This window comes from Eubalaena glacialis, chromosome 6 (assembly GCF_028564815.1).
Source record: "Eubalaena glacialis isolate mEubGla1 chromosome 6, mEubGla1.1.hap2.+ XY, whole genome shotgun sequence".
Taxonomy (NCBI): domain Eukaryota; kingdom Metazoa; phylum Chordata; class Mammalia; order Artiodactyla; family Balaenidae; genus Eubalaena; species Eubalaena glacialis.
This window is the reverse complement of record NC_083721.1, coordinates 69,003,931-69,022,247: the sequence shown is the minus strand read 5'-3', so window position 1 is coordinate 69,022,247 and position 18,317 is coordinate 69,003,931. Positions and strand designations below refer to the sequence as shown.

General features: G+C 39.1%; 2 protein-coding genes across 5 annotated transcripts in view; both read right to left on the bottom strand.

The window, feature by feature from the left end:
- Positions 1 to 18,317, bottom strand: part of CASR (calcium sensing receptor) — a 77,290-nt gene that overhangs the window by 57,106 nt on the left and 1,867 nt on the right. The gene's annotated exons all lie outside the window — the stretch shown is intronic.
- On the bottom strand, positions 13,855 to 14,316 carry LOC133093363 (large ribosomal subunit protein uL22-like). The gene has a single exon (XM_061193155.1). It carries the CDS (start codon positions 14,314 to 14,316, stop codon positions 13,855 to 13,857), a length of 462 nt encoding a protein of 153 aa, XP_061049138.1.

The window sequence follows — 18,317 nt, the reverse complement described above, 5'->3', positions numbered from 1 at the left end:
CCAAAACCCTTCCTAGGAATATAATTCACAGTGGTTTCTATGCACTTATACCTATGAAGCTACTTGAGTTTACCCAGAGGCAAGATACTACATAAATCCAAGGCAAGCTTTTCAGATTTTATACAGCAAATACGGGGATACTGATTTTTATGTTTTAATATGTCAACAAATTGAATCAAGCAGTCCTAATGACAAATTTGTAAAATAAAATAAATGAATGAATGCAGTTACTCTGGTTGACTTTTGGCAAGTCACTCCTGCTGTCTGGGCCCTGCTGGACCAGTGATGATCACCTCTTCAGATCTTTCCAGCTCTGACATGTTGTACACTATCAAAGCCAGAGGCAGCTTTAAGACATGGTGCCCCAGAGAGCCAGCTAGTCCTTGACAGGGAGGTGGCTGGCAGCAGGTATGCAAGGGGAGTGGAGAACTCATGCCCTTCTTATTTTTATCAGTTGCTTATTCACACTGTTGATGAGTAACTCAGATTCGAAAGCACCATATGATTCCAGTTCTCTGTGTAGAGTTAGCCTTTGGCTCTCTCTGGCACCTCTGGTATTGCCTTCCCTCCAGCAGGGCAAAGCCCCAACCTCCTCTTCTTCGAGTGATTCTCCCTGTCCCACTCCTGCCACCTCGCAGGCCCTGAGCCCAAGTCAAAGCGTCTATGGCAGGAATTGCAGCTCCTCAAGTGATGAACGTGACTTTAAGCCTTGTTTGCTTATAGTACGTCCCCTTTTTTTTCCACTTTAAGAATAAATCCAATTCATTGTGTGATGAATTGGGAGATTGGGATTGACATATATACACTAATATTTATAAAATGGATAACTAAGAAGAACCTGCTGTATAAAAAAATAAGTAAAATTCTAAAAATCAAAAAAAAAAAAAAAGAATAAATCCAGTTTATCTGCTTAACAGGAAATTTGCATTAAGTCTGTCATTTCCTGGGGCTTGGGTTTCTGTTTTATACAGCACTTATTGTCTCACTAGGCAGAGGCCTGTCTCTATGTGGAACAGATCTTTACAAGGAACCATGGCTTAAATGGCCATTCTGTTACTTCTCCTTCCCAAAGTTACACAGGTCTCTTATCATTCCCCTCAGTGTTCTTTGTGGGATGCAAACTGAATGATCAGCCCTACCTGATGTATTTGCTTATTCATGGTCTCCTTTCATACTTTCCCATGAGTTCCTCTCATTGTTCATTGCCCCAAATCTCCCATTTCCTCCTGCATTTCCCTCTCCTTCCATTTTCCCATGTTTGGAGGTAGCCATCTGTCATCCTCCAGGGGTGCTACTCATGGTAGCTGCTGTCACTCTCTTGAGTTTTCCTCCTTCCTTCTCAGGCACTTGAATAATTTTGTTTCCTTGTCTCTGTTCTGCCCAGTGTTGGGATGTTTTAAAGAGACAGTATTAGGACAGTGTTTTTCAAAGTGTGATTCCAAAACCAGCAGCATCCGCATTACCCGGGAACTTCTTAGAAATGCAAATTCTCAGGCCCCAACTTAGACCTTTCAAGTCATAAACTCTGGGGTGGGACCCAACAATGTGTAATTCTGATACCCACCCACGGCATTATAAGGTGGTTTTGTCTGGGGACTCAGAACTACTCAAATCCTGCCCTCAAGGTTTCAGAGGAAAATGCAAGTACAGAGAATATTATCTGGGCTTTGCCCCCCAACCCCAGTGTCAAACTCTAGTAACTGAGGGTGAACCACACGGAGGATCCTCTTTCTCCACTACGTTAGCCTAAATAATCTAGACTAAGGCAAGCAATTGTGCCCCTTTCTCCAAGGCTAATCTTGAGTTGAGCTCTTTCCAATTAAGTATGAGAAAAGTGTACTCCAAAATACACAGAAACTTGGTGCTACAGGTGCTGAAAACAACATGTAATGATAAAATGTTAAAAGCCTTCCCTTCAAAATCAGGAAGAAGACAAGGATACCCCATCACCACTTCTCTTTAACATTTTCCCAGAGGTTTTAGCCAGTTTGGTAACATAATGAAAAGATATCATAAGTATAAGGTTTAGAAAAAAAATAAAATTATCATTAATTATAGACAACATGATAACCTTAGAATCTACATTCAAATAATTAGAATAAATAAGAGAAATTAGCAAAGTTACCAGACATATACTATATAAGTCAACTGCATTTCTATTAATCATCAATAACAGAAATATATACTTTGTAAACAGATACTATTTATAATAGAAAAAAAGTAAGTTTCTCAAAAATAGAATGAACTAAAGATGTGTAAGAACTGTACGGAAAAATTTCAAACATTATTGAAAAACTTTTTGAAAAAACTGAAATAAATGGAGATCTCTACTGTGTTCATGGATAGTAAGACTCAATATTGTTATGATGTCATTCTCCCCAAACTGATTTATAAATTCACTGCAGTCCTAATAAAAATCTCAACAGGTGTGTGTGTGTGTGTGCATGTGTGTACTTGACAGCAGGTGTGTGTGTTGCATGTGCACAACTTGACAAACTTCTTCTAAAATTATATGGATGACCAACAGGCTGAGAATAGTCAATACTCCTGAAGAAGAACATGGAAGGAAGGCTCACCCTACCAGCTGCCAAAACAATACTACGCTGGAATAATCAAAACAGTTGATAATGGCAGAGAAGACAGATATTACAGAACAGAGAGCCCAGAAGCAGATTCACGCATACATGGAACCGTGATAGTTGACAGATGGCATCTGTACTGGTAGGAGAAAGGGCAGACTATGCAATAACCGTATTGGGACAACTGGTGGGAAAGAAATGAATTGGACCTGTACTCAGATCATACACAAAAATCAACTGCAAATGGCTTGAAGGTTTAAATGTGATAGACAAAATTTTTTAAAATTTAGGAGAAAATATAGAACGTCTTTATAACCCCGAATATGGAAAGATTTCTTAAACAAGTAAAAAAAGCACAAACAACAAAAGAACAGATGATAAATTCAACTATATTAAACTAAGAACTACCATTCATAAAAAGACCCTATTAAGTGAAAAGATAAGTTGCAAAAAGGAAGAGGATAGTTGTAACAATATAACTGAAAAAGGAGTGGTGTCCAGAATATATAGCATTCCTATTGTAAGAAAAATAGAAACCTCCCAATGGAAAAACAATGGGCAAAAGACATCAACAGACATTTCACAGAGGAAAAAACTGAGTAGACAAGGAAAGAAACATATACACATTTGTAAACAAATTAAAACCACAACAATTTGGCAACAACTCAACTCTTGGAAATGATGTGAATAAATGAGAAGTTGCATACGCTAATGATGGAAGTTTGAATTCGTAAAATCACTTTGTAAATCCATTTCACATTATCTAGTAAACATGAAGATGTCCATACTCTTAAGCCCAGCCCTTCTTCCCCTAGGTAGAATGCACTAGAGATTTTTGCACATATGCCAAGGAGTCATGTACAAAAATATTTATAACAACATTTTTTTTTTACAACAGCAGGAAACTGCAAATACTAGTTGCTGGTCGACAGGAGAATATATAAATTTTAGAACGCTTGTACAATGAAATTCTATACAGCAGTGAAAATGAATGAGCCACAGCTATAGTCATTAACATGGATTACTCTCACAAATAAAATATTTTAAAAAATGTACATTGAAGAAGAATGCAAAGAACATGACTCCATTTGTACAAAATTCAAAACAATGCAAATTAAACAATGCATTGTTTAGGGATACATAGATGTTTCTCATATAAGGTAATATATGTATTTTAAAAAAAAACCTCTCTCATCCTACAAAACCATGCATTAAAAGTAACAGACTTAAAAGCTTTTGCACAGCAAAGGAAACCATAAGCAAGACGAAAAGACAACCCTCAGAATGGGAGAAAATATTTGCAAATGAAGCAACTGACAAAGGATTATTCTCCAAAATTTACAAGAAGCTCATGCAGTTCAATATCAAAAAAAAAAAAAAAAACCCAATCCAAAAATGGGCAGAAGACCTAAATAAATATTCCTCCAAAGAAGATATACAGATTGCCAACAAACACATGAAAGAATGCTCAACATCATTAATCATTAGAGAAATGTAAATCAAAATTACAGTGAGATATCACCTCACACCAGTCAGCATGGCCATCATCAAAAAATCTACAAACAACAAATGCTGGAGAGGGTGTGGAGAAAAGGGAACCCTCTTGCACTGTTGGTGGGAATGTAAATTGACACAGCCACTATGGAGAACAGTATGGAGGTTCCTTAAAAAACTAAAAATAGAACTACCATACGACCCAGCAATCCCACTACTGGGCATATACCCTGAGAAAACCATAATTCAAAAAGAGTCATGTACCACAATGTTCATTGCAGCTCTATTTACAATAGCCAGGACATGGAAGCAACCTAAGTGTCCATCGACAGAGGCATGGATAAAGAAGATGTGGCACATACATACAATGGAATATTACTCAGCCATAAAAAGAAACGAAATTGAGTTATTTGTAGTGAGGTGGATGGACCTAGAGTCTGTCATACAGAGTGAAATAAGTCAGAAAGAGAAAAACAAATACCATATGCTAACACATATATATGGAATCTAAAAAAAAAAATGGTCATGAAGAACCTAGGGGCAGGACAGGAATAAAGACGCAGACCTACTAGAGAATGGACTTGAGGACACGGGGAGGGGGAAGGGTAAGCTGGGACAAAGTGAGAGAGTGGCATGGACATATATACACTACCAAATGTAAAACCGATGGCTAGTGGGAAGCAGCCACATAGCACAGAGAGATCATCTCGGTGCTTTGTGACCACCTAGAGGGTTGGGATAGGGAGGGTGGGAAGGAGGGAGATGCAAGAGGGAAGAGATATGGGGATATATGTATATGTATAGCTGATTCATTTTGTTATAAAGCAGAAACTAACACACCATTGTAAAGCAATTATACTCCAATAAAGATGTTAAAAAAAAAATAAAAGTAACAGATTATGGACTGTTTTCCTATGGAAAAAATGAAAAAAAATGCTATATCACTTTGTAAACTGAATATTAATAAAACCAATAAAAACCCTAATAAACAGAATATTAATAAAATCAATAAAACCCCTAATAAACACATTAGTATAATCACAACATACATTGCACTCTTAATAAATAAATAATACTGCAAATATGAGAAAAGAGGAAGATAGCTTCTTAGGAGAAGGTTTAAGAAAGGTTGAGGAAGCTGCCTTAGGACAAAACGCCTGACGATCAAGGCATGTGTAGCAAGCACTTCCCACACAGGGTATGAGGCCAAAGTGAGCCAAGAGAACAACTTGGAGTGGATGAGCTTTGGAACAGAGATTCACAGCTTGCTGCATTCAGCTGTGTCAGTGCACTCTGTGTCAGCTGCTGCTCCTTGGTGATGCACATTTACATGTGGGTAAAAATACTGTATAAGCAATGTGACTCCTGTGTATATTGACACAATTCCCTTATTTACTGATTGCATATGAACCAATGTGCATTACAGTAACACCAAGTTGTAGCATAATGAACTGAACATATGTATCTCATAAAACTATAAGGCAAGGGAATGTGAAATACAAATTTGGGAGTGGTTACCTCTTTGGAAAAAGGAGTAGGACTTGACTAGAGGCACATACGGGCTCCAAAGAATTAATTTTCTTAAGCTGAATTATAAGTACACAGGTATCCATTTTATTATTATTCTTTAAACTGTAATATAACTGATCTCTGATATGAATGACAGATTTCATAATAAGAAGCCAGGCAAAGGATGTTTGATGTTTTCATTGTAAACAGCAGGAAAATATAAAATAAACAATCAAAAATTGAAGTTATTTATGTAATTTACTAAGAAAAATACTAAGATTTTTCTTTGTTTAAAAACAAAACTTGCTAACTGTAAAATATGCAAGCAATGTAGAAAAGTATAAAGAAGAAATCAAAAGAAACAGAAAATTAAAAATCATCCAAAAAGTTCATCATCAAGAGACTTCCTTTTGCTGACTCTATACAGACGTACATGTATAATTTTACAGAAATGGGATCCTCTTATACATTCCGGTCTGCAACCTAGTTTATTTATTGCTATAAATACAGAATAATCATATTCAATGACTTTATAGTAGTATATATGAGTCAAAATGTACATAGCCAATCATCTACTGCTGGGCATTTAAGATATTTCTTATTTTTTTACTATTACAAACAACATTTCAATTAAGCTAGTTTCAAATACTTCTTTAACACTTGCCAGAGATCTTCTTAGGATTCATTCCCAGAGGTGGAAATTAATGCTCTGTCAGGAACTCTTTTTTTGGTTAGTCAGGGATAATATATACATATATCTTATAGAGAGAATGCTAATTAATGTTTTGTTTTAGTATTTTATTTTTCTGAGGTTAAGTTGTTCCTTCTACAACTGATTAGGTCCTAAAGAAAAAGGCACGAGTCAGAAAACTCCACACCCCTCTCAGGACAGTGTGTGGTGGAACTTTTTTTTTTTCCATTAAAGAATTGAATTTATTCATTTTTTTTTTTTTTTGGAAGTTGGTTTTAAAATACCTGAAACAATGCTTCAGGGAAGGCCCAGATCAAAGGCTGAAATGGTCAGACCAAGGATTACCAGCTAAATGGAGAATATGCAATAAGTCCCCTATCCATGAACGAGTTCCGTTCCGAGAGCGTATTCGTAAGTCCAACAAAGTTAGCCTAGGTACCCAACTAACACAATCAGCTATATAATACTGTACTGTACTAGGTTTATAATACTTTTCACACAAATAATACATAAAAAGCAAACACAAAACATAAAGAAAACATTTTTAATCTTACAGCACAGTATCTTGAAAAGTACAGTAGTACAGTACAACAGCTGGCATACAGGGGCTGGCATGGAGTGAACAGGCAAGAAGAGTTACTGACTGGAGGAGGGAGAGGAGGTGGGAGATGGTAGAGCTGAAGGATCATCAGCAATAGGGGACCGAGGGCAAGATGCAATTTCACTCACTCCTGACGTTGATGGAACACATGTTCACATCTTTGAAAGTTCGCAACTTGAAGGTTCGTATGTAGGGGACTTACTGTAAATAGATAAGAGCAGACAGGTGGGCCTGATAGAAACAGAAAAGGGGAATACAAAGGGGTTGATGAAGCAAGCAGCAGAGAGATGATGAGAGTGGTGAGAGCAGAAAGAAAAGCTGAGGCAAGAATGAGGGTACTTTGCAAAGACGCCTTGAGGCCTGAAAGAAGGAGAGGCAGTGTGATGAGTGCAGGAGATCAGTGTGAGTCAATGGCACAGGCAACTGGGAGGTGACCTGGTCAGGACACCAAAGCATACTGGGCTAATGAGAAAAAAACGAATGAAAACCTACGCTAAAAAAAAAAAAAAAAAGAAACTGCAAAGATAAACTCAGTGTCTGGAGAAATGCTTGTTTGTGGGGGAAATTATAAATATAAAATGGGAGCACTAGTAAATGTGAACAAAGACTGCATGTTCAAACAACATGCAGCCATTTTTCCAATTAAAAAGTAAATAAATAAATACAAAATTTAAAAAAACCCTCAATGTCAATTTAAAAAGTAATTATTACATATGAAAAAAGATACAAGAAGAAAATAAAAATCAGTCTTAATTCTATCTCCTTTATCTCACGACTCTTCACAGTTTTTATATATGCTACATATCTGAAATCCTATAGTATGTTATTTATTACATCATGAACACATTCCTATGCCACCAAATATTCTTTTTTCTAAATAATTTATAATGACTGCTTGGTATTTCACTGTTTCTATGTATCATACTTAATTTAGCCAATTCCTTTCTGTTGGACATGGAGCCTGTTTCAAATTTTTCATATTATGAATATTGCTGCCCCGAACTTCCTTAGGGTTAAGTCTTTACACATACTAATGATTATTCCTTAGCATAAGTTCAGGCATGGAAATTGTTAGATTAAAGGATAAGAACATTTTTAAAGCTTTTAATATGTATTGCCAAATTGCCCTCCAGAAAGGGTGTACCCATTTATACTATCACAGTGATGTATGTGAGAGCTTCTGGCAAAATCATTGTATTTTTTGAAGCATGGAAGAAAGCTCCCAGAAACTAAATTTTGACTATGAGCTTTGGAATTATGCGACATAGGTTTGTATCTAGCCTGTTCCACTTACTGGCCATAAGACCTCAGGCAATTCAGTTAACCTCCTAAACCTCAGTTTCCCCATCATATTGGGATAATACCTAACTAAAGTTTTTGACAGGATTAAACAAAACAAGGTATAAAAATGCTTAGCACCATGCCTAATACATTGGAAACACAAAAGAAACAGTAAAGGGCAGTCCTCAGAAAGACTTTTTTCCCTAGGGTTTCACTCTGAAAGCGTCCAAGAAAACGGAATGAGGCCCCAAGGGGAAGGAATTGAGGCCCCAGGAGACACTGAAGGACAGTATCAGGATCACCACCAAGCTGGCTCATAACCATGGGTCACAAAAAGCCACCTGAATGGGAAAACTAATTGAATCTAAAATCATGTACTAGTGCAGGTGTCAGTTTAGCAGTGTAGCTCCACGAGACGGACACAACCAATACTTTCATTTAATGGACAGGGAGGAAATGAAAGCAACACGGAAATCTCACCCTTTTGCTACGAGGCCCAGTTGCTCTGAAGACCCCTTACAAGTTTTGGGAAAATTACAAAAGGAAGCTTACAAGGCCTCAGATGTGTAAGCTATCAAAGTGGGTTGATAATACCAACCAAGCAATATCAGGAATGATGACCTCAGAAGGAGGAAGGGAGAAATGAAGGGAGGGAGAAGAGGAGGAAGAGGAGGGGAAAGGGGAGAGGAGGAGAAAGGAGAAAAGAACCAAAGTGTACAGACCAGGTGAATGTGTCCCACTGTACTGGCCCTAGGAGGTTTCATTAGGGGGGAAGTAACTCCGAAAATGTACAAGTTAGGAGTGGGCAAGTGAGAACTTCTTGACATATACTTGAATGAAGACAAGGATGGAGAGTGAAATTCTTGTTGTACTGTGAAGTAAAACAAAGGAAATGGGATTTGAGGAAATATGAAAGGAGGGGAGGGGTGTCTGGAAACCCTCAAGAAGAACCAAGGGTTAAAGGGCACTGCAGGTACTTTGCTGCCCAGTGCACGGCCGCATGGAAACCTTCCTTCTCATGATACTGTGGAACAACAGGGCAAACACCAGCAAACCACCCACAACTACACTGCAGGGAAGGGGATTAAGAAGGGTTCATCCTGGCCTATTTTTCACCTTCTCATTGATGTGGCTTGATTTTACCAAATTAGGAAAGGACAAGGTAGAGACTGGGGGGCTAGGAAAGGAGAAGAGTAGGAAGGGGGATAAGGGAGGCAATCAGTCCCCACCATGGCTATTCCGAGGGCGACTGAGAGATGCAAGGGATGAGCCCTTCCTTCAAGGAATTCCAAGTCCAGTTAGGAAGACAAAATCCCTTGGTATGAAAATGCAAACACATATGATAAGTGGCCAGATAAGAACAAAAGATGCAGAGGGTTGTGGGCTATGGGCAGGGTATAGCTAGGAAAGCTTCCTGGCATAGAAGGCCTGGATGGGATCTGGACAGATTCTGAGGTGAGGGGTGTTCCATATTGGGGAGCTAAGCAGCTGGGAGAGGACTGAGAAGGCATGTCACTGGAGACTTGGTGACATGTACCACTGTGTGAAAGAGGTAGGACAGTAAAATGGAAAGTAAATTGTTCTTCCCACTTACTGGGAGTCCTAGTACTTCAGTTTTCTCACCTCTAAAACTAGGATAATAATGCCCTCTTTTCAGGGTTGTTGAAAGGGTGAAAAAATGATATGAATAGAGCACTAACACAGTTACTGGTACATGACAAGTGCTTTGGAAAGTGATAGATAAGTTTAGTATGTTACTACTCCTGGACATAAAAGCACAGCATAGAAATAAGAGGACAGGAGAATGAGAATATAAAAAGCAAGTTGAAGATTTCCAGAAATGTAAATGTTCACATTAAAAAGGGACAACGTAAGGGGTGTTAAAAATTAAGGCATAAATGTAAAATAGCTAGCTAGTGGGAAGCAGCCACATAGCACAGGGAGATCAGCTCGGTGCTTTGTGACCACCTAGAGGGGTGGGATAGGGAGGATGGGAGGGAGACGCAAGAGGGAGGAGATATGGGGATATATGTATATGTATAGCTGATTCACTTTGTTATAAAGCAGAAACTAACACACCATTGTAAAGCAATTATACTTCAATCAAGATGTTAAAAAAAATTAGTTAATTAATAAAAAAAAAAAAAATTAAGGCGTGACAAGACCTGAATAGGATCTTACTGTAAGTTGAAGGGAGTTTTGCCCTAACTCATGGATTGTGCAAGAATGAACTGCTGTTGGGTTTGACTGATTGTAGATGGGTTGTGGTGTGGTGTATCTGAAGGCTACTGAATGCAACTTACAATGCTTAATGAAAATGTTTATTCTTTTAGTATATAAAAAAAATTAAGGTGTGGCTTACAGCAGGGCTACCTAATGTGTGGTCCATGGGTCAGCATCACCAGCATCACCTTGGGAGCTGCAAAACGGCGGACTTCTCTCCACACCTACTTAACCAGAATTTCTGGGGGTGGAGCTCAGCAATCTGCAGGTTAATAATATCCCCATCTTAAAGTATGAAAGCCCTGGACTGGAGGATGTGGAAAAGTTTCTTGGCCAAGAGATTAGCTCAAAGTAGATATACCTGATTCCAGTTAGCTTTGCCCTCAAAATTAATCTTTTCACATGTGCAAGAGGGTTATTAATTTCTAAAGAGAACCTTAGAGATTCTACAAGGAAAGTGAAACTATGAAAAAGAGTTAAGATTCAATCTTAATTATAATAGTAGAAAATAGTCACAGTAAGTGGGATAAAGTTATGTTAGTTTATGTTGTTCAATCATGTTCTCCTGATAATAAAGTTCTAAAAAACCTTTACGTTTTTAGAGCTTTGAGGATTTTAGAATTGTAAACCTATATCAATTCATTTAAGTCACAAAACTACCCTGTTGGGGTAGGTACTCTGGTCATCCCCAGTGTATAGATGAGGAAAGTGAGACGTGGAGAGGTGTCTAAGCTTAAAGGGCTAATAAGTGGCAGAGCCAGGATTTGAAGCGAGGCGGTGACACTCCAGGTCCATGCTTCTAGCTGCTAGTCTGTGCTGCTTCACCCCCACCATAAATGACTTACCCATTCCCTGACTATTGGGCACAGTGGCTGTTTCTAGTGTTTCAGGTTCATTAATAAACACTGTGAAGAACATATTTGGGTATAAGTTTTTAACCATATTTCTGATGATTTCTTTAGGATAGAGTTCCAGAAATTGAAATCCTTGGTCAAGGGTGATCAACAATTTTAAGGCAATTGTTTTCCAGACAATATGTTAAGAGGGTAGCCATTTCCTTACTCCACCTTCATTATCTTTAAAGTCTTAGTATCCTTGATCAACAAACTGGTATACCATTCTAAAAATTCTTACTTTTGTCGAGTCAAAATATTTGTATATGTTCACCAACCATGTGCTTTTCCTCATTTGAAAAGTGTTATAGCCTTTGCCTATTTTTTTGAAGCCATGATTTTAAATCCTATGAGCTCTTTAGATATTGAAACTTTTAACCATCTGGCATACTTGCTGCAATATTTTTTAGTTTATTTTCCTTTTAATTTAATTATGACTTTTTATACATAAGTATTTTAAATGTTTTAAATGCTTATGTAATACAATCTATCAAAAATTTCCTTTATGATTCTCTGTTACTTTCTCACTTTGAAAGAACTTCTGCATTCTCATAAAAAATATCCTCTGCTTTCCTCCCCACACCCCAAAATAGAAACTTTCCAAACTTCAAGTTTTAACTCGAAGTTACTATTTGAGGATATTTACAGTAAGATTCATTTTTTCAGAGAGCTAAACAAGTTATGTGTGTTCATTTTTTTCAGGTGGATATTCCTTGAGTTCCACAAAACCTGTATAGGATCGAGAGTCAGATAGTGGGAAGAGCAGAGGGCTAGAGACAGAGTCAGGAGCATTAACCAGGTCTGTCATTTATATCATTTATAGCTGTGCTTTCTCTGGCAAGTCACTCTACCTTTCAGTGGGCTGGTTTCCTCATTTGTAAAAGATGACACCTAGCCTGCCCATATCCCTTATGAGTGCTTTGTCAGTCACTTACTGCCATACCAGCCTGTGTATTAGACTTGTTCATTCAGTATGCTCCTCCAATGTACCAGGCACTATGCTGGATTCTGGGGTTTCAGTGTTAAATAAGACATGCTGTCTGTGCCTGATGACCTCGAACAATGTGTATTAGCTCAATGAGTTCTTGAACAATCAATGAGGTAGATAATATGAATAACCCCAGTTTATAGATAAGGAAAGTAGGGCATAGAGTGATTGAACAACTTGCCCAAGGTCACACAATTGGTAAGCTGTAGAGATGGGACATAAGCCCAGGTAATCTAACTACAGAGCCCAGACTTTTAACCAATGTACTGCACTGCCTCTCCTAAGATAAGGCTGAAAATTGGCTGACAATGGCACAGAGCCAAACTTTATTTGGAATATTTTCATTTTTAAGAGTGCAGAAAGAAAAGGTCACTTGGCCTCCTCACTACCTTCCTCTCCTGATCACTTAGCACAAAAGGTGCCCTGTGGACGTAAGGATGAGCAGACCTGGATCCTGACCTGAAGGTGCTCATGATCTGATGGACTTGTGGTCTGAAGCTGTGGTGGAGAACCTCAGCCTGAGGGTTCCCCTCTCGCCAGCTCTTTCAGATCAACTGGCACCCCTTCCTCTCCCTGGCCACCCTCTTCCGCAAGGGCTACCAGACTGGAGATCTGGGTACCACAGCTGGCGTCTCTGAGTGAACGGTGCCAACATAATGCCTGACATGCAGTTGGAACTCAACTGATGCTTGTTGAACTAAACTATGTCAAATTATAGAACATTTAGAGAGACTCTGAGGATATGATCATTCTTTCAACCATCAACTTCTATTATGAGGAGAAAAACAAAACTTTTTCTCCCCTAAGTACAAACAGTTCACACTTATTAGGGGGAAAAATTACAATCTCTTTGAGCCTGCTTCTTTCCTTCTACATGAAAAACAACAATTTAAACAAGAAACATGCATGTTAGGAACTCCACCAACAAAGAAACATGGGTGAAAGAAGTCAAATAATTCCATTTTTCTATTTGATAGTAATTTTGCTTGTGTGTATTGAAAGATTTGTTGAAAGAAGAATATCTAAAATTAGCTTCCTCTCTGCAGGTATCATATTACCTTTGCCCTCATCACTGATAAGCATTCCCTGAGGGTGGAGGAAAACAGGTTTCCAACCCGGTTCCCCGGGGGGCGGGGGGGTGGGAGGGGGGTGATCAATCATAGATGAGAAATACATAAAAGCCAATTAATTCAGTTTACTTAACCTAAGGAACCTTTATCCTTCCTGCTTTTTCCATGTAAGGATAAACCTCAGAGACGAGCAGGGGCAAAGGATACGGGCCAGGTAAGCAGCTACCATATGCCAAGCACTGTGTTAAGCACTTTCCATTTAAACCTCACAACTACCCTTTGCAGGAAACATTACCTCAGATTTATAGATATCAAAGGGATATCCACCAGTAAAAACTGAGGCTCACAGAGCTTAGATATATTGCCCAAGGTCACAGAGATGGAATGTCCTTTTTTTTTTTTACTTTTATTTGCATTTATTTTTTGTGGCATTTATTCCCGGGCCATAAGTTTTTGTTTCTTCAGTTTCTTCTGGCATATCTTTTTCTTCTGTGCAACGTCCTCTTCTGGTTTAGGAACAAACTGTTATTTTTCAGTAAGGATCATCTCAATGTGGCAGAGAGAGTTCATGTATGGGTTGATCCAACCATGATCTCTGTAAGTCCTGTGCCGCATCTTGGGGGCTTTGTTCACCTGGATGCGCTCAATGACCAGAGAATCTACATCTAAGCCCTTAAGTTCAGCATTACTCTCTGCATTTTTGAGCATGTGCAGTAAAAATTCAGCACTCTTTTTGGGCCACCGACCCTGCGTCCAGCCCCACTGTTTGGCCTGGGCACACCTACCAACTCCACCATTGTAACGACGGAACGGCACACATTGCTTCTTTGAAGTGACATCCTTCACATACTTGGTGGCTTTTCGGATATGCATACCCTTAATGGCCTGGGCAGTTTCATGAGTGTTCTTAAAGTGAACATGAAGATTTGAACATCTTGACTTGCATGGTTTTGCGGGGTTTTCTGGGTCAGGTGAATAGCGAACCATTTTTAGAGGTCACCTCAGGCTGCTTATTGGAAAAGGGAAAGTCCACTTTTAATCAAATTCTAGACTGTCCATGGCAGAAGCAGACCTTTTTTCCCCCTCGTTTCACATTTTGCCACCTCACTCATTGGCCCTGCCTAATTTAAGGTCTGTTCATTTCTGTGGCTTCAAGTAATTAGACAGTTGTTCAAGCAACTGAATCCAAGAGAACCACATTCAATCAACATTTCCCAGGATCCACATTTGGCGGGTACAGGCATAAAGCTCCCAGCAACTTTTCAGCAGACACTATCACATATGTCTGGATTATTTTCTGTCTTATGAATGGACAAATGTGGTTACCAAGACTACACTGTATTATAAAGTAGGGACCACCTAAATCCCCTAATTCTCACTGACTTTAATAAAGGCACCTCGGCCAGAGGTTATTGGATTGTGGGAGGACACTTGAGAAAAAAGAAGGAAAAATTCAGTCATGCTAGTGTCAGGCAAGAATTGAACCAAAAGTACCAGGCATGAGTGAGGGTTATATGTGCCACATTATGACAATGGCAAATGGATGAAGTCTAACGTTCGTCCACTTTGAATAAAAGCCTCCCAGAAATGAGAGAGAGAGAGAGAGAAAGAGAGAGAGACAGGATGAATGAATGAATGAAATTTGTTATGGATGAACTAGACCTTCCTGATCCTATTGAATGTTATGAGATGGAAGTTGTCAAGGGGTCTCCTAAATTAGAAAGACAGCTTTTTTTTTTGGTACCAATCATTGAGTCCTCAGTATATAAGCACTTCCTAAATATCTGATCCCCAGTTCTGCTTGACACCTGGCTTCCTTTTGTTTATCCTAAGAACACTTGGATGACAGTACCAAAGGATGACAGACCAGAATCCCACTTGTCACAGCTAATAAGTAATTGAGTTCTGTGGTATTTACCTTGCAGACATCTCAAGCACTTGTCTCCTTTTCTCCATGCCCATGGCCACCATGGTTCAGGCCATCATCACCATCATCTGAATGGTTATAATCTCTTTAAATGGTTGCTCTCCTCCAAACTTACCTCCCTTTAACCCAGTATCCACATGCAGCCAGAATGACAGCGTTCTAAACAAAAATGCTCACTAAGTCACTTCTCTACGTAAAACCCTCCAGTGGCTCCCTTTGCCCCAGGATAAAAAATGAAAATAACAGTCAACAACAAGTGGGTGCATAATGTGCCAGGTACTCCATGACTTAATTCAGTTCTTGCAGCAACTTTATGAGAGAGATACAACCTTCATTACCATTACTTAGTGAGGCTAAGTGACTTGACCAAGGCCCCACAGCTAGAAAATGGCAGAACCATGACTCATACCTGGGACTGCCTGACCTTAGAGCACATACTTTAATCACAATGCTATCGGTGTGATGGCATGCAGGTTCTGTGACCTGGCCTGCCCGCCACTCCAGCCTCATCTCTTCATGAGACCCTCTTTGCTCTTTATGCTTCAGCTCTTTGAGGCACTTGCAGGTCCTGGACCTTGACACTGTTTCATGCGTGTCTTTGTTTGTTTTGGCACATGGATCCCTCTTCTATAATGCCTTCTCCCCTTTGTCTATCTTGTGGTATGTCTCATCTTTCAAGATTCAGCTCAAGTGTTAACTCCTCCATGAACCTTTTCTGGACCCCTCCTCTCCTTTTCTAGTAGAATTGACCACTCCCCTTCCTTGTGCATCACTGTACCTTAGTTATGCTTCCATTCTAGCAACCACTATGCTTTCCTACCCTTACATAGATAAGTATGACTCTCCTCTTACACTTCTGTGAATTCCTTAAATGCTGGGACTGAATCTTACTAATCCATTTTACCCACAGTATCTAACAGAGTGCTAGGCATATTAAAGGTTCACTGTAAATATTGTTGAATGAGTAAAAATATTTGCACATGAAATATGATGCTTGGTCAAAACTCACCATGCCACTATATTGTGAGATTTATGTTAATTTTACTTACAGCGTCAATGCAATTAGTAATTTTTTTCTTTACCTAAGGACTGTATATGAAACTCTGAAGAGGTACATGCAGCTTTAGGGTAACTAAAACTAGAGCAGTGGATAGGGGTGGAGAGAAGACACTGTAGCTGACCTGCCACACCTGTTTTCACCTGGGAAAGTATTCAGTGACAACAATGAGCTATCACCATACAAGCCAAATTTGGTATGGGAGTTATGTACATATCTACCTTAGCAGTGGAAATATGGATGATTCACATTTGAACCACAATGCACAAATTTTATTGTGCACAATAAACTAAACTGACAAGAATAAAATTAATCTAAACATTTAATTTAGAAGCAAGAACAACAATAATGGAAAACCATGACCAACTCAGGGCAGTACAAACAATGCTGTGATAACAAAGCATCCTTCCCCCCAGTTCCAGAAATTCCAACTCTACATGTGTGCATATGCAGTATTGCAAACACTACACCTGGCTTCTTGATTACTGGTAGCCAAATGGAATTCCTAACTGATACATTCTGGTCCTACCTCAAAGCCATATGTATCCCCAACATTCCCACCTACCCTTGAATCTCAGCTCAAGGGAAACCTCCTTGAGAAAGCCTTCCCTGATCTCAGAGGACAGTCTGTATACACCCTCAAAGACCTTTATTTCTTTCCTTTAGAAAGCTTATCTTAGGGACTTTCCTGGTGGCACAGTGGTTAAGAATCCGCCTTCCAACTCAGGGGACGCGGGTCTGATACCTGGTCAGGGAACTAGATCCCACATGCATGCAGCAACTAAGAGTTTGCATGCCACTAAGCAGGCTGTGAGCCGCAACTAAGACCTGGCGCAATCAAATAAATAAATAAAATAAAATAACAATGAAAAAAAGAAGGAAAGCTTAAAAAAAAAGAAAGCTTATCTTAGTTTGTAATTACATATTCAATACTTAGTTATTTTACTAATGGTGGCCTCCCCAAAGCATCTGTAAACTCCAGGAGATCAGAGACCTTGCCTGGTTTTATTCATCATTTTTCTCCCAGTGATTGGTACATAGCCAGGCATTCTGCAAACATTTTGAATGAACGAATGAATGATGAATGATTCCTTCACGTCTTACTTACTCATTATTGCCTTGTTCTAAGAATTATACCCGATTCCTTACCAGTCTCAAGCTGGTACTGAGTCCATCCCTCTTCATTATTCCCCTACCCTACCACAAGGCTCAGTCCTTATTTTCCAATCCTCTCCTCTCCCAATCCTTCATTTAAAAAGGTTCTTAGAAGTGGCAGCTTCTAACCAACCTGAACTTCCTGAACTGTGTGGGATCCAGGTCAAGGTCATGCAACATGAAAAAATGAACACAGCAAAGGAAAACGTAGCGACTGGAGTAGCTATTAGGTTATTTTAAGCAGTCTACACAACTCCTAAAAAACCCTATTAATTCAGGAAAAATAATTTAAACCACTTCTATTTATCACATAGACAAAAGTGGGTTGATTTGCTGATTTTTTTCCCCACTTCTCAGTATGTTTTGGCCTTGCATAGAAAAAGTCTTGGAAAGTAGTTGATTGTGTTGGTTGATGGCAAGAAGTAAGCTGCATGTGTGGTCTGCTAGCCAAATTATCTGGAGGTTGTTCCTAAATGACAGGGCCCCGCTTCCAGGATTCTTCTCCTCTTAAGGGTCTTGGCCTGCTCCTCTCTTTCTAATCCCCTGATCCCCTCTAACTCCTTCTTCTATATCTTCCCCTCCCCCCTTGTCTACCACAAAGGTATGTCCCTGAGCCCCTTCACAAATATAAAACATCCACCCTATGAGATTGTTACTGATGAAAAATCCTATGCCTGTTACTTTGCTGGTCCTAGGTGAAGGCAGCAGAGATAATGGGAGGTATGATTGGCAAAGTTCTGCTTTCAGGAGTAGGAACTAGTGAAGTGTTAATTTCTGGAAATCTAGAACACTTTAGGAAATTTCCTTCATTAATTTTCCTCAGTACCAGACTCTACTTAAACTGCATTT

Bases quoted from the DNA above. Each gene is read 5' to 3' on its own strand.
- LOC133093363 (XM_061193155.1), bottom strand. From the start codon at position 14,316: ATGGTTCGCTATTCACCTGACCCAGAAAACCCCGCAAAACCATGCAAG.